Here is a 14,295-nt window from a genome sequence, read left to right as displayed (position 1 = left end):
TATGGAAGGTTAGGGGTAGTCAAGAGGACTAATTAGTCACAAAGAACAAGTCACAAACAGTCCTGACAGTGGTCACTGCCTGCAGTCCATCTAGTGAATAGGCCAATAGTTTTGACAGATTGAAGACATTCACCTTTTAAAAATGAGTGTTTCAAATGTACTTGACATTGTTAATAAGAGTGGAGCTACAGCGCGCAGCGCTCTAGCCATCAGACAGAATTGTACTTTACATCATACCCTACATGCCCTCTTTAGATGCCACAGTGCTACAGTTAATTTCCTACAGATTTACAGCACCTAACAAAGGTCAACACTGTGGCAATTAACGTCCAGTCTCTTCAACACTGAATTCTTTGGAAGTACAAGTTCAACATGTTAGTAATATCCTCTTTAATTTCTTGCCAGGAATTAGATAAGAAGATTGATATCACTCTCATGTCTGTACCTTAAATACCAAGCTGGCCCCAGGACGTCACAGAGATGCTGTTACACTGTAACTCCATGTAAAACCACAATTTGTAATTTTAACATTCTTGTTTGTGTTCAGATTTAACATGACGTAACACTTCAAGCAGATTTTTTATCTTCAGGCAGAGTGAGGCTTGCAGTTTCCCCCACCTTCTGCTCTTATGCTAACATAAGCGAGGGGGGAGTGATACCAGTTGAGATGATGTTTCTGTCTTACCAATGGATCAACAAAATGCTCATTATAGTTTTGTTATGTTTGTTTAGCTCAGAGTATCTTGTTCGGGAACAGTGTGTGTCACCAATAAATTGGTACAATATTTTATTATTTATGAACACAGACTAAACCCTTCAAGCAATCATTAGATGACACCATCCAAAGAATCAACCCACCTTTACTTTTAAAGTTCTCTCCATTCCTCACAGTAAAAGCTGCCCTCAGCAGCTTTGTTAACAGATCTTAAGAGGCAACACTTTGCTACTGTAGGAACTTTAGTGCCATTTAGGAGGACTTCCACTGCGAAGAAAAATACTCCTGATTTTTTTCTGTGTCTTGGTCACTGGAATGCTTTTCATCACTGCCATACACAGTAAGCTCCCTGTGCTATTTAAAGCCTTAGCCAAAGGCAACATAGTCTTGAGATCCATATGGTACAGAATGATGCCGAAACGCTGCTGGAACTGGCTGCATTTGTATAATCTTCTCATGCTGAGAGATGATCTCCAGTATATCTTCAAAGCAACTCTTCATAGGCTCAATTCTTCACATGATATACTTCTAAATTTATAAAAGGAGGGGCCAATTATAAAATGATAATTGTATCTCTCCAGAAAATTCCCACAATCCAACTTTCTCTCTCTCCCCCCACCCACTGACTTTCTTACATTCCATCTTCACCCTGATCCTTCCCCTCTCTCTCCCCCCATCTACTTCTCTTCAAGAAGTGAAACCCATTTATCTTTTTAAAGCAAAATTACTACTTATGACATGAAGGTAGGGGACAGAAAGTACGGAGGGAATGGATCCAAATTGAACAATATGGGATGTCAGTAAAATATGAAGCAGTACTTAGAAAAAGCCATCATTTAATAGCGAGAGAGTGGTCGCTAAAAGTATCACAGCCGCCCTTCTGAGAGGGTGGCAGACAGCTCTCTCTGTCTTTACTCCAAAGCTGTATTAACTAGACACATTTTAGAGTTTTCTTCTTTAATTTGATTGCCCGTGTTGTGGGTAACTATAACTTCCTGTCAGTGATCATGGTAAGGCAAACAACCAATACAAATCAACTGAAAAATCTGTGTTGAAGGCAGAGCTAATCATTGCATGTCACCATTACTGCAGAGGCATCTCAGGTTCAAACAAAATGCTAGACATTTTGGGATGTTTTGGACTTTTGTACAGATTAAACAAACACATAATGTGAGCTTTATATAGATTTTTGTTTTTACCTTTGGACGGATCTTTTCTACCTATTTCCTCCTGTTTCCAGTATTTATGCTAGACTAGCTCAACACATCTCTGCTCACCACATTTTTTTTACTTTAATTAATCTCCAATAAGTTCTCACATTTACATTCTGTGCAGCTGCAGGAACAACGCACCAACCATGGATGGCGAAAGACCAAAATCATGCCTGCAATGTGCTTCTGATCTTTTGCTAGCTAGCCTGGGTACCAACTACATGTTTCCTAGGTCAAATTCCACTATTGCAATTTATTGTGTTTCAGATATTAATCAAATCCATCCTCTAGCCATTCATGATGCCTTAGGGTTTAGACTGTAAGCCAGTTGGAGGCTATGCTTCTGACCTGCCAGAGGCTGTGTCTGTGTGTTGTCTGACTATGTGGCAGCTCTGATCTTAAATGCACAAGGCAATGGGATAAAAGGGACCTTCTTTTATATGGATTAAACTGTTCCTTCAACCACCTAAAATGGCCCAATTGTCAGGCCAAACAGGCAATTACATATCAATTGTATGTTAGGTATGTTATTAAATTAAAATAATTGTCCAGATCCCTGTTGATTTTATTTCATTTTTTACAGCTCTGATTGCATGTTTGCATTTTACGTTAATCATACTAGTCAAGAAGACCTGTCATCCTTTGCATGCAAGCCAAGCACTGTTAACTGGTGTCGTAACACATTACAGCAAAGCTGAGTAGCGACACTGCATCCAGCCCTCATAATACATCTATGGTTACACAGCACTTTCAGGTTCTTTTTTTTCCCCAAAGCCTGTGTCATAACAGATTTCACACTAGTGTTTTAAGAATGAATAGCTTTCACATACACACAGACTACCTTCATCTGTCAGAGGGGAGACTGCAGACTGTGATGAAGCCAAACATCCACGCTCTCGCTGTGCACTCAGTTTGACTTCTACAGTTATGCCAGTGTCGCTACAGAGCCTAATACATAAATCAGCCGACAGATTAGCCTACATGAAATAAACAAAACAAATGAGAAACAATGACAAGCCATATTTACACATCACCATATAGAGGATGTATGTGTTGATGTCTGCCAAATATTCTCTTTTATGGAAAACAATCAGATAGCTCTGACAGTTAGACTTTAGAAATTACTTTCTGAAGATAAATTGCCTGAATAATTTTTCTCTGTCTTTTCTGTCTATTGCTGCGGGTTGCAACACGGTGAATTCTCTTTGAAACCTTTGATGTTTCAAAGCCATCCGATAAACAGTTGAGCCATTCAGTTGTTTGAAAAAGACAGTATGAGCAAACATTGCTGACTGAAGGCCAACATATCATGTACAGCATGCGAGAACGTGCTAAACGAAAGACTTTGCTGTTAACCTTTAGACAACTTTTGTTTAATGTAGATTCTGATGTGGTTGGTTTGTTGTGGTTAGCTGAGGCGTTGCTGCTACTGAAACTCTTTCTACACTTCCTAACCTCCTGGAGCTTTCTCTGCCATCCCAGCACCTTCCATTCATCTCCCTGCGTCCTTGAGAACCCCCTAAAACACCCCAGAGCCAGCCAGCAGCTCCTGCACCTCAGGGATCCACGAGGCTGAAAAGATAGAGACGCTCTGGAAATGAGGACACATCTGGTTTTGACAGACAAGCCTGTGTCATCCCTCTTACTGTATCTGCCATTTCATCTGCATAAGACTGAGAGGGTTATTCATCCACATTGGCCCAAATCATACTCTGTTCAATACTACAATAGGATTTTTCCCCTTTCCGGCGATGACTCATCCAATATTATGAATACATGTTGACATCCTCCACTGCCGTCTGCTCCACCATGACATTTCTTGTAGCGGTTCATACTGAAGGAGGAGCCCCTTTGATTTATTAACTCTACATGGCTGACTGTTTGTCTTTCATAATAGCCGGTACCTTTGTGGAGCTTCGCATCAGGGTGTGCACACATTTGGAAGATTTAAACAAACAGAACGACGTGTTACAAACCAGGATAAATATTACTGTACAATCACAGTTTATATCTGATTTACTCAACCTCAGTTACCTTCCTTTGTCCAGTGCTGAAGTAAAAACCCTGCAGCTCTCCCCCCTTAGAGATTACAGTCTTTATTTAGAATTTCCAGATCAACAGATCTCAAATAGTTAATGATTCTGGAGCAGGGAATTATCAGATAATGAAATCTAACTGCACTCAGAATTATGCCCCAAAGAGCAGCAGGCCCTCAGTGCCTAAAATAAGATCTCCTTTTATTCTGCATTGGACTTAATGCAGCAGAACATGTGAGCTACTCATGCAGGGGGGAAATGTAATTTCGGAGTACTGTAGCTCTCATGGATGACCCAAAAACTTGATGTGAGAGCATGGACAAGAATAGCATGGCAAATTGAGGAGAGTCACATTTCTGGTGTTAAGGAGAGCCTTCACAAATCTCACTTCATGAAAAGTTAATTTAACTTTGGTTTGACTTCATTTGTCTGTCAACAAAAAGCTGGTGTCAAGGTTGTTTTCTCTGAATTTAATTTTTAACTCCTAACCTGGCTGTGACACCACCAATACGTCCTCTGAGTGTTAACTATAATTCTTAGAAAAGGCTAGACCTCATTGATCCCCAGGGAAACATTCACATGCACTTATGCAGATACTTATCTTTATCTTGCTTGGTGAGATTAAGCCATTAGCCATTACCTGTTATATCCTCAGGTTATCTTAACGGGTGTCCCTTTTTTTTTGCTTGTTTAGTGTTAAGGGCTTTGTCTATAACAATCAGTTCTTTACACCTTCTGAATTTATTATCAAGTAAAAACAGATATTTTGAGGTTTGCCAGTTAAGGCGGCAGTTGGAGGGATGATGCTCCACAGAGCTTCAATTCAGCACATTAGTTAGAGGAATTTTTCTTACACTTAAGGGAAACATTGACGTCACTAAACTAAAATTACCTTTTAATCACAAAGGCAATGGCTGACCTATGTAAAGTGAAATCATGGAAGCAATGGATAAATTAATCTATACTGTTTAGTGTAGATGGCTGAATTTATATTAACATATTAACAACATTAACATCTAGAATGATTATGCTCACTAGGGCAGGGTATCGGTATTCAATATCTTTAAAGGTACTGATTGAAATAACCCAGGACCAGAATTATCGAAACATCTCTGCATACAATTATTTTTTTGCCTGTATAAGCGTGTTGTATTTGACAAAGTCAGGCTGCGGTTGGAAAGTCCCTCCTATCGTCTGTTCCTAATCACTATTCCTTGACCTCGGTGGGAAACATCACGAGGTCAAGGAAAGATGAGTAGGAGAATTCATAAGGACTTAGGAAAAGAGAACCACGGAGCTGAGAAAATCCGACCGCACTTACGCTGGGCTACGTCATCATGCGACGGCGGATGTTATTGACGTGGGTCTGCTGTGGTGAAACTACAATGTTCTGAAGATGGACTACAAAATGCACATGATGAGAACATATGGGGCGTACGTTCTCATCGTGTTGTTTCATGCAGGATATATAAACGTGGACAACACGGTGAAAGATATTGTTTAATTACTAAGGTCGGAATTGAATTAAAAAAAGGAATATAGGCTGCCAGCCACAAACTGAAATGAAATTGTTACATTGAGAATGTTTGCTCACACTCACCCATCTGAATCCCAAGTAGTAAAATGAATTAATGATATTACTAAAGGCTGGCAATACAACAACGCTCAAATGAATAAATGACTGATGCAAACTGAGCATATGTTACGGTGTGTGTCCCCTCCGTCCACAGCTGTGTTCAACTTGTTTGTTTTATAACAGGATAAACAAATATTAAATGCATTATTTTGTTTGTCCGTGTGAATAAAAAAAGAATGGAAATCCACATGCTTTTTCCATTTTCTTCTTCAAATGGGCAATTGCAGTAGAAATTAGACCACAACCAGTAATTAACTTGTGTTTGGCCTTTATTGTTAAATCAATATTATGTGCTTCTACTGCATAGATAGACAGATAAATAACAAATAATAATAATGATATTAATAATAAAAGGGATGCTGCTGTGCCTCGTACGTAAATGCGCATAGCGTCTCTCTTTATGGGGAAACGCGCTTATTGTTTCTGCTGCGGGGTGGGGGGTGGAGTGCTCGCTGCAGGTATTTAATAACCTCAGGCAGATATCTTTTAACGTTACAGTCTGTTGTATTTTTTGTTATGATCCTTCCACTGTAGCTCTGCAGGGAAACACTGTACAGGGGAATAAAAAGTGGGACGCAGTAACTTCATTGATTATTTAAATCTCCAGATACGCCAAGTATATGCGCATTTACGCACGAGGCACAGCAACGTTACTTCATTGATTATCTATTTTTTAGATTCAGTTTTATTTATATAGTGCCAAATCACAACAAAAGTCATCTCAGGGCACTTTACATATAGAGCAGGTCTAGATAATACTCTTGAATCTATCTATCTATCTATCTATCTATCTATCTATCTATCTATCTATCTATCTATCTATCTATCTATCTATCTATCTATCTAGGCCATAAGCATAGCCGATGCCAATGTTTTGAGATGCAGTAGGGGCAGATAATATTTCTCATTCACACGAAAATCGGAAAATTAAAATGATGTACTGTATATTTGCATTTTTGTTTATCCTGTTACAAAACAAGTTAAACAAAGCTGTGGACGGAGGGTACACCAATAGTAGCGAAACGTTCATAGTTCGCATCTAAGTTTAACATAATGTTGAAAGTTGAAAAATATATATATGAACAAGTTATGGCATGAGATGTATAATGCTTCATAAACAGCGGTAACTTAGATGGTGATCTCCTTCCTTTCTCGGTCATGTTGAGCTTTTTCTTTCCTAATCATTTGAGTTTGTGAATGGTGCGTAAATATTGCCACCGCAATGACTTGTGGGATGGAATTATCTCCTTTCCTATCGCTTAGGAAGGTCAGATGTATCCTATGCTAAAGGAGATCTGAAAGGAAGCATTGAACCTCCTCTCCTTAGTGTTTAGGGAATTCAGACAACTGTTATCATGGCGGCCGCTAAAATACTTCCGGGTCATTTCACTCAGCTAGGAACCTTCCTAAGCAAAAAAGACTTTACGACTGCAGCCTCAGTGTGCCAGGATGCCACCAAAACATTTGAAAGCATGGCTACACTACACACCACTACGTTCACATTATGGGTATTGAATTAAGTACTCCACTGGTATTGGTATCACTTAAAAAGTATTGGTATTGTAATTTTTAATGATACCCAGCCCCAATGCTTATACAGGTGTGTATACTGTGTGAGCATGTTTTTTATTTACTTCTTTAATTTATTTATTTTTTCTTATGAAAAAGGCTTAACATTAACGCTGAATTTGTATGCCATGATAAACACTGTCGCACTGATCTTTGCACGAATTCTCTCTCCGACCTCGTCACAAACTGACATTTGGTCATGGACTTTCCACATCGAGATACACCTTTGTTTTTACAGGAAATGTATAGTTTGCATACAGCCTCTTTCAGAATAAACACAATACGTTGGTACAACACCACAAATTGACATTTTTTTCCTTCAACAACAAACATACATGGTTATGTTTTGCCAGCATATGTTGGATTTAGGAAGAAACAACATGGTTTAGCTTTACAATCCTATGGGAAGCGAACACCGGCCTCCCAGGTAAAAGAGGGTGGTTGTTGGACCCATCGACCACCCCTCCCGCACGCCCTAATTGGACTTCTGCCACCTGAACTTTCATTGTTGTCCTGTTGCATTTCCCCCTGATGCCACCGGGTGTGCCATTAAACAATAACAGTAACTGGCCGTGTGTCATGCCGACGTGAAAAGGACAGCCTTTTTTGTTGGTGTCTGACCAAACGCTTGATTTTGACAACTTCAGAGTGAGACCAGGTTGATTTTTGTGGTGTATGATTCAAACCTAATTTTTGACAGTTTCCTGAATGTCACTGTTTATTGTATTATATGTGATTCATGTAACCATATTTATACACACTGCAGTGTTAATATAGAGGTAACACATGTATGGTTAACAATGACACTGTGTGGGAGTTCATTTCCAAATGCACACCACTGTTGAGAACACTCAATAGCGCTAAAGAGTGTTAAATTTTAACCACACAAAGAGTCAATAATTGCTGTTAAAATATCAACACAAGAGTTAATATAGCACTGTGGAAATTGAAAATTTTAAAGTGTTAAAATGAACTCTGATGGTGTTAATTAGTTTGCAGTGTACGTGTGATGCATGTGCATATGTGCGTGTGTGTGTGTCTTTGAGAAGAATTTAAGCCTGCAGTGCCTCTGGCCATTTTTTAAGTGCATTAAATCTTTGTAAATGTGAGGTTGTCCACAGTTTCCTGCCTGGCTGTTTCACAGAGCAGCCCAGACATGTACATGTAGAGCACATATTACTGTCTCCCATAAAAAATGCAGAATCTAAAAAAAGTAAAAGGTATCCGTGCAGAATGTCTATTCATTATGGCGTCAGGGCTTTTTGAAGTAGATAGTGGGATGCAGAAGCATGAACTAATAAAGGTTCCTACGATGGAGTGTTAGATTCCATGCTACTTCTAAATGCATTTGCTCAGGATGTGGTTGATATGATACAAACGTAAAGGTGGTATAAATCCCCATCTTGTCTGTGCTTTTGGAGGTCTGTCTGGCCTGTGCTCTGTGAAGCACTAAGTATGGCTGCAGCCTTCTTTCACGTCTCCAGACAGATATAAACACTGAGCCACCGCCAGACACAGTGAGCGAGGGCAAAGACATGATTTACTTTTGCTAAGAAAATATTTCCTCAGCCTTCAAGAATCCTGAAATCTGTATACCATCGAGTTTAATATATTACCAATGCACCTGTGTGGCATAATAAGCAGGCAGGGCTCCATATTAACAAAGGAAATGTTATCAAAAATGGATGTGACAAATATTACATATTTCATAATTACAGGAGGTGGAGGTTGGTTTTATCCTTTTCTTATTTTTATGAATTCCACCACTTTGTCTCATTCTTAGATAAATTCGCCAGGTCACATAGCAGCGGAGCATTCAAAATTCATCAAAGTGTTGCTTTCTGAAGCATGTATTTCATTACAACCTCCCTGCAATAGCAATCTTATCTCCAGCATACACTCAGCAGGGAGCGGCTGCTATACTTCTAATCATTAATCGTTAATAACCTGAGATTGCAACTGTGCAGGGACTTCAAAAACCAAATAAATATCAATTTCCCTGCGCTTCCCCTCAGCAGCTGCATGGTAGCATACAGTAGGTCCTAATTACAACACGCTCCCATTTCCTGCTATTAATCCTGTTTATTTACAGAGCAGGCAGAGCGAAACGGGTCCTGTTTGGAGCAGAATGGACAAGCGTTGTCTCAAGGATGGATGGATATAAAGAGTTAGAGGAGATGGATTATGAACATTTAGCTGATGCAATACTGCCTTAATGATAGGCAACAATTTCATATCCTCATATTAAAGCAGAGCAACGCTGTGAAAATCTGATTCCATCACTCGTCTGGTGGAAACCGCTCGCCTCTTAACTCCTCATAAACCAACATGGTGTGAGGGAATGGGAAACAGCTGTCAAGTGCACTATACAGTACGGTACAATTATGTCCGCTTTAACAGTAATGTGAACCAGCATTACATTTCAGCTGCAAATGTACAGCACCCCAGGTGGAATGCCATGCCAATAAATCACAGCACTGCAGCTGAGAGCTGGCAGCATTGTCTCTGGCTCAGTATGCACAGGCAGCATGTGCAAGGTCATTGAGGGAGACTCTCCACAACATCTACGGGACCCATCCATCTCACTTATCACTGTGTGTGCAATGGTGAATAATCATATTATGATAAATAGGGGGCTTCTTCCATTGTAACAAATAGATAGTGTAGATAGCACGAGTGAATTTATCTGAATACAGGAGCACCACAGAATGTTTGTAGACATACAGTAGATAATAAATGCGCGCGCACACACACACGACATCTGAGCCGCACAGTGGAACTTCTTGAAGATGTCTGTCACCTCCTCGATTGCTATATCCCTTTCTCCCAGCGTCTACTTGTAGAAAAATCACAGGGATTCTGCTCTACTTTTCATTGACTCCTGTAAATAAAACCTCTCGCAAAAGCAAATCTGAAGCAGCAAAACAATGAAAAAAAAAATAGGCTGAGGTTATCAAAGGAAGATGGAGACGGGTACGTGGGTGAGGGTGTGTGGAGGGGGAAACAAAAGAGAGAGGTATGTGAAATTCACACGATGGCAGCAGGTGAACTAACTCAAAGGAGACGTAGCCTCGGCATATAGAACAGGGGGGCGGTGATGGCATAGCACGAGAACTCAGGAGGAGGAAACCTATGCGGAGGTGAATGGGTGAAGTGGGGCCATGAAAGGCATGTCTATTTTTGGGCAAGAACAGATGGGGGAAACAGATGAGGGATCCACCAGGGTATCAATTATCATCAGTATTGCACCTATATGGGCAATGATGCAACTTTCTCACTGAGTGCCGTTTGTTGGCTGGGAGGCTCGCCTTACACAGCCTCCAGGCCTTAAGTTCACATTTGTGCTACAAAACAGAGTACCGAGAGGCAATCATCAAGGTACATCAGATCACAGCAAGGGTTACAAGGTCAATGCGTCTGCTGGTAAATGGCTGACTAATACATGGTAGGCGGTATGCATCTGCTTTACTCATTTCATAAACAGGGTCATGCTCACCCTCACCATTAGTGCATTCATGTCTCTTAACAAAGAGACCTTGATCAGTATTATACCAGTTAATAATGGAGAAAAAGCTTGCTTTAACTGGCATGTCAGTACGCTGTTTTCACGAGGCATCATACATGAGCATGACAATATTTGGTAGAATGTAACACAGTGCTACTATCTGTTAATTCTCACATAAATATCTGCAACCATATTGTATTTGTAAGTGAGCAAAGCCGACACTAGACGTTAGAAATCATCTAGACTGCTTTATTTTGACACCCTCTCCACGGCCTCCTGGAGCGACAGAGGAGCAGCTGCAGCAGTCGCCTCATCTCACTGCGTTGCAGAACAGAGCGTTTCGCGAGATCCTTTGTCCCCATGGCAACAAGACTGTTTAACACCTTCTGAATCTAGTCACACACACACACACACAGACACTTACACACATTACATTAGCCACAACTGGACTGGACTGTGGAATGGACAATTTTATTTTAACTTAAATTCAATTTCTATTTGTGCACTTATTTTAACCTTTGTTTGGTGTTGAAGAGGGAAGTGTGGTTGTTGTTTTTTGTCTTTCGTGAGATGTTCGACAGCTGATTTCCCTTCAGGGATGAATGAAGTCCTTTCTATTCTATTCTATTCTATTCTATTCTAGTCTAGTCTAGTCTAGTCTAGTCTAGTTTTCTATTGCCATTTATATGTATGCGTTTATTAAGCTGCTCACCACAAAAATATACATAATAGCCTTTTAATTTATCAAATAATGAATCATTATTTGTATTTGAAAATCTCTAAATTTATTCCCCCAAAAAAGCTGTTTATGGCTGAGGTGGAAATGAAAAGAGGAAATACAACAGAATGTTTTTAACAGGAGAAAAAACAAGTCACAACTGTACTGAGCCATACTGTATGATTTTCCTCTCAACACTGTAGGTTGTGTACACAATGGAGTCATAACACATGGGCTGTAATAAGTCATTTGGTCTTATTGTATTTTTAATGCACGCAAAAGCAGGAGGTCCAGAGGCAGGTAAAGTTGTCTATTAATTAAAAATAGTACAGGAAAATTCTATGGTAGTCATATTATTTGTGAATGTGAGATGCAAAGTTGCGATACTATATCTCAATCCAAATGTGCATACTCAAATTTGTAAATATATGCGCAAAACTATGATATGTACATGTGTAGAAGAATCTAAAAATACGTTATCAAAAAATGCGCAACATTTAGAGATTCTTGTACAGATTCACAAATTTGAGTATGTACATACACATTGGTGCACAGTTTTTATTCTCCATGCATATTGCAAAAAATATTGCAACGACACTGTTCCCATGAATAGCTACTGAATAAAATCTATGAAACAGACATGCATATTTGAGATGGTTCCTATAACTTCACCCCCTCAGTTTCTGTCTACTGTCAAGTCACACAAAGAGCCAGGCTTCCATATCGGATCACAAGGTAAGAATAACACCTGTGCAACGTCTGTCAAGCTTTACCCTGCACTGAACAATAAATCTGATGTAAACTGATAATGCACTTCCATGGTTTCAACCTGTAGCTCTTTTGTTAATGTTTTTGGCAAATCTGCATCATGGAACATCATTCTGCTTTGGCTACTAGCAGTTCCTGTTTGCACTGCACAGGCTACTGTTGTGTTCTGATAGGGTTGTGTTTACTGTGTTCACGTGAAGAGTCCACATGAAGGCCCCCCTTGTGGTATTCATGACCTTGCAAGTGGAAATTTCCTGAGAGCTCCGAGTTCATGACTTTGTCTACATCACTCCCTATGTCATAAACACTAGCTCACAAGTTCCATTTGAACACAGTAAACAACCAGCTGGATTACTACAACTGCTGCTGCTTGGAGGAGCGCCTTCCTGTCACCACAATATTGTTGCAGTGTGTGGGATTTCTGTATGTTTCAACCTTTCTGGGTTGTGACTGAGAAGAAGTAGTGTAACATTTGGAACATACCATGTGACAGCAGTGGGAGCTAAAATAAATTCTGCTTGCTTATGCTTTTCATACGTATTTAGAGCAGATTATCTCTTCATATAAAAAAAAGTGATAATATTTGTTTACATGGTGGGTATCTAGTTAGCCAAAACAGCTGAACAGCATCCAGGGACACTGTAAACAATTTATAACTGAAATATATCTCTCTGCTATCCTCCTCCATTCCTCCTCTTCATCCCTCCGTGTCCCCCGCCTGCCTCCCAGGGAACAAAAGCTACACTTCATCTTCAAACACTGACAGCATGACAGGCTCAAATTAGGTGCCAATTACATCTATTTGAGTGACTTGTTTGCTGGTAAACTTAAGCAGCAGGCAGACATTGGACTGAGACCCCCAGAAGTAATTTCATATCTCAAAATAAGCCCAGAGCCTGCAGGTGAAATTATGTCAAAATGCTCAACATTTGTGCTCCCTCTTTAATTACACTCAGTCTCACTTTTCACACTGTTTGGCTCGCTCTCTTGTCATCAGTGTGTATTTGCCAGACAGGTAGTGTCATTTAAATTGGACAGTCTTTTTATTCAGCTCTAAGCAAAGCCCATTACTCACATTTTCAAAGGAGATGCAAGAGAGGAAAGCTTATTAACGATAAACCCTCAGTAATAATAAGAGTCATTCTGCTGAAAAGTGCTGTCTCAGTTAGAATTGACCTGGTGCTATATCAAAATGCTTAGGGCACACTAAACTGCATATTTCAATGATAATAATCTTACATGACATCCTTCTGTTCTGAAAACATGAAAAGCAAACCACAAAGGCAAAGGTGAGAAAGGACAGAGAGACAGCTCAGACCTTCTCGTGTTAAACATGACCTTTTCTTACCAGCCAGTGTTGAACTCGACGTGGGCATCAAAGAAACCGACGACAGGAGCCGTGGCGGCGTTCCAGCCGTGTATTCTGGCTCGGATCAGACCTTCCCGCTTGCTGTTCCTCACAATCTTTACCAAGCCTGGGTAGCGTTTGTTCACATACTGGTCCAAGTTGAATTTCAGCTCCACTGAAAGACAGCAGATTAAAGAAAATCTTCCTTTAAATTACACCCAAATGACAGTATGAGTACATTAACCATGGAGTGTAGCAAATGTGTTTCCAAGATGGTTTTGGTCTAACTTGCCTTGAGTCTTGATTTCAGGACGGCAGTGAAAAATGAGTTTTATTTTCTTCTTCTTTTTTTTTTTTTTCCCCTTTACAATTTTAGCTAAAAGAGCATGTGATGATGGTAACCAGTGTGGGAAAGTTGCTTAAAAAATGCAATCAAATACTCATTACATAGTCATTATGCATTAAAACAGTTTTTACAATAATTTTCTAATTGCTCAATAGCAAAATAAATTTGATGACTCTGAAGTTGGCCTCTGCTCAGGAGCCTCCAATTCAGCATTTAAGGGGAAAGTTAACAAAAACTTAACTTACAGTGCTGAGTGACCAATAGTGCTATTTTTTGCAACTCTTACTGTTAGAAAAGCATGCTGAACATTTTCGGTAAAGCCTAATTGCTGTTTGAAACCTACCTTCAAACTTAAAAACAATTTTATCATTTGTGAAAATGCAAAAAAACTGAGATTTCAATGCTTCTTTTCCACATCGGACCAGATAATATTTATCGTAATA

General features: G+C 39.7%; 1 protein-coding gene across 1 annotated transcript in view; it reads right to left on the bottom strand.

Annotated features, from left to right (window-relative positions):
- The window catches only part of galnt9 (polypeptide N-acetylgalactosaminyltransferase 9), a 117,510-nt gene that overhangs the window by 63,666 nt on the left and 39,549 nt on the right, over positions 1-14,295 (bottom strand). Inside the window, exon 4 of the mRNA XM_033620029.2 lies at positions 13,507-13,681. Coding sequence (XP_033475920.2) covers positions 13,507-13,681 — 175 coding nt within the window. The remainder of the gene's footprint in view (positions 1-13,506; positions 13,682-14,295) is intronic.

This window comes from Epinephelus lanceolatus, chromosome 9, assembly GCF_041903045.1.
Source record: "Epinephelus lanceolatus isolate andai-2023 chromosome 9, ASM4190304v1, whole genome shotgun sequence".
In the NCBI taxonomy this organism is placed as follows: Eukaryota; Metazoa; Chordata; class Actinopteri; order Perciformes; family Serranidae; genus Epinephelus; species Epinephelus lanceolatus.
This window is presented reverse-complemented; position numbering and strand designations above follow the sequence as displayed.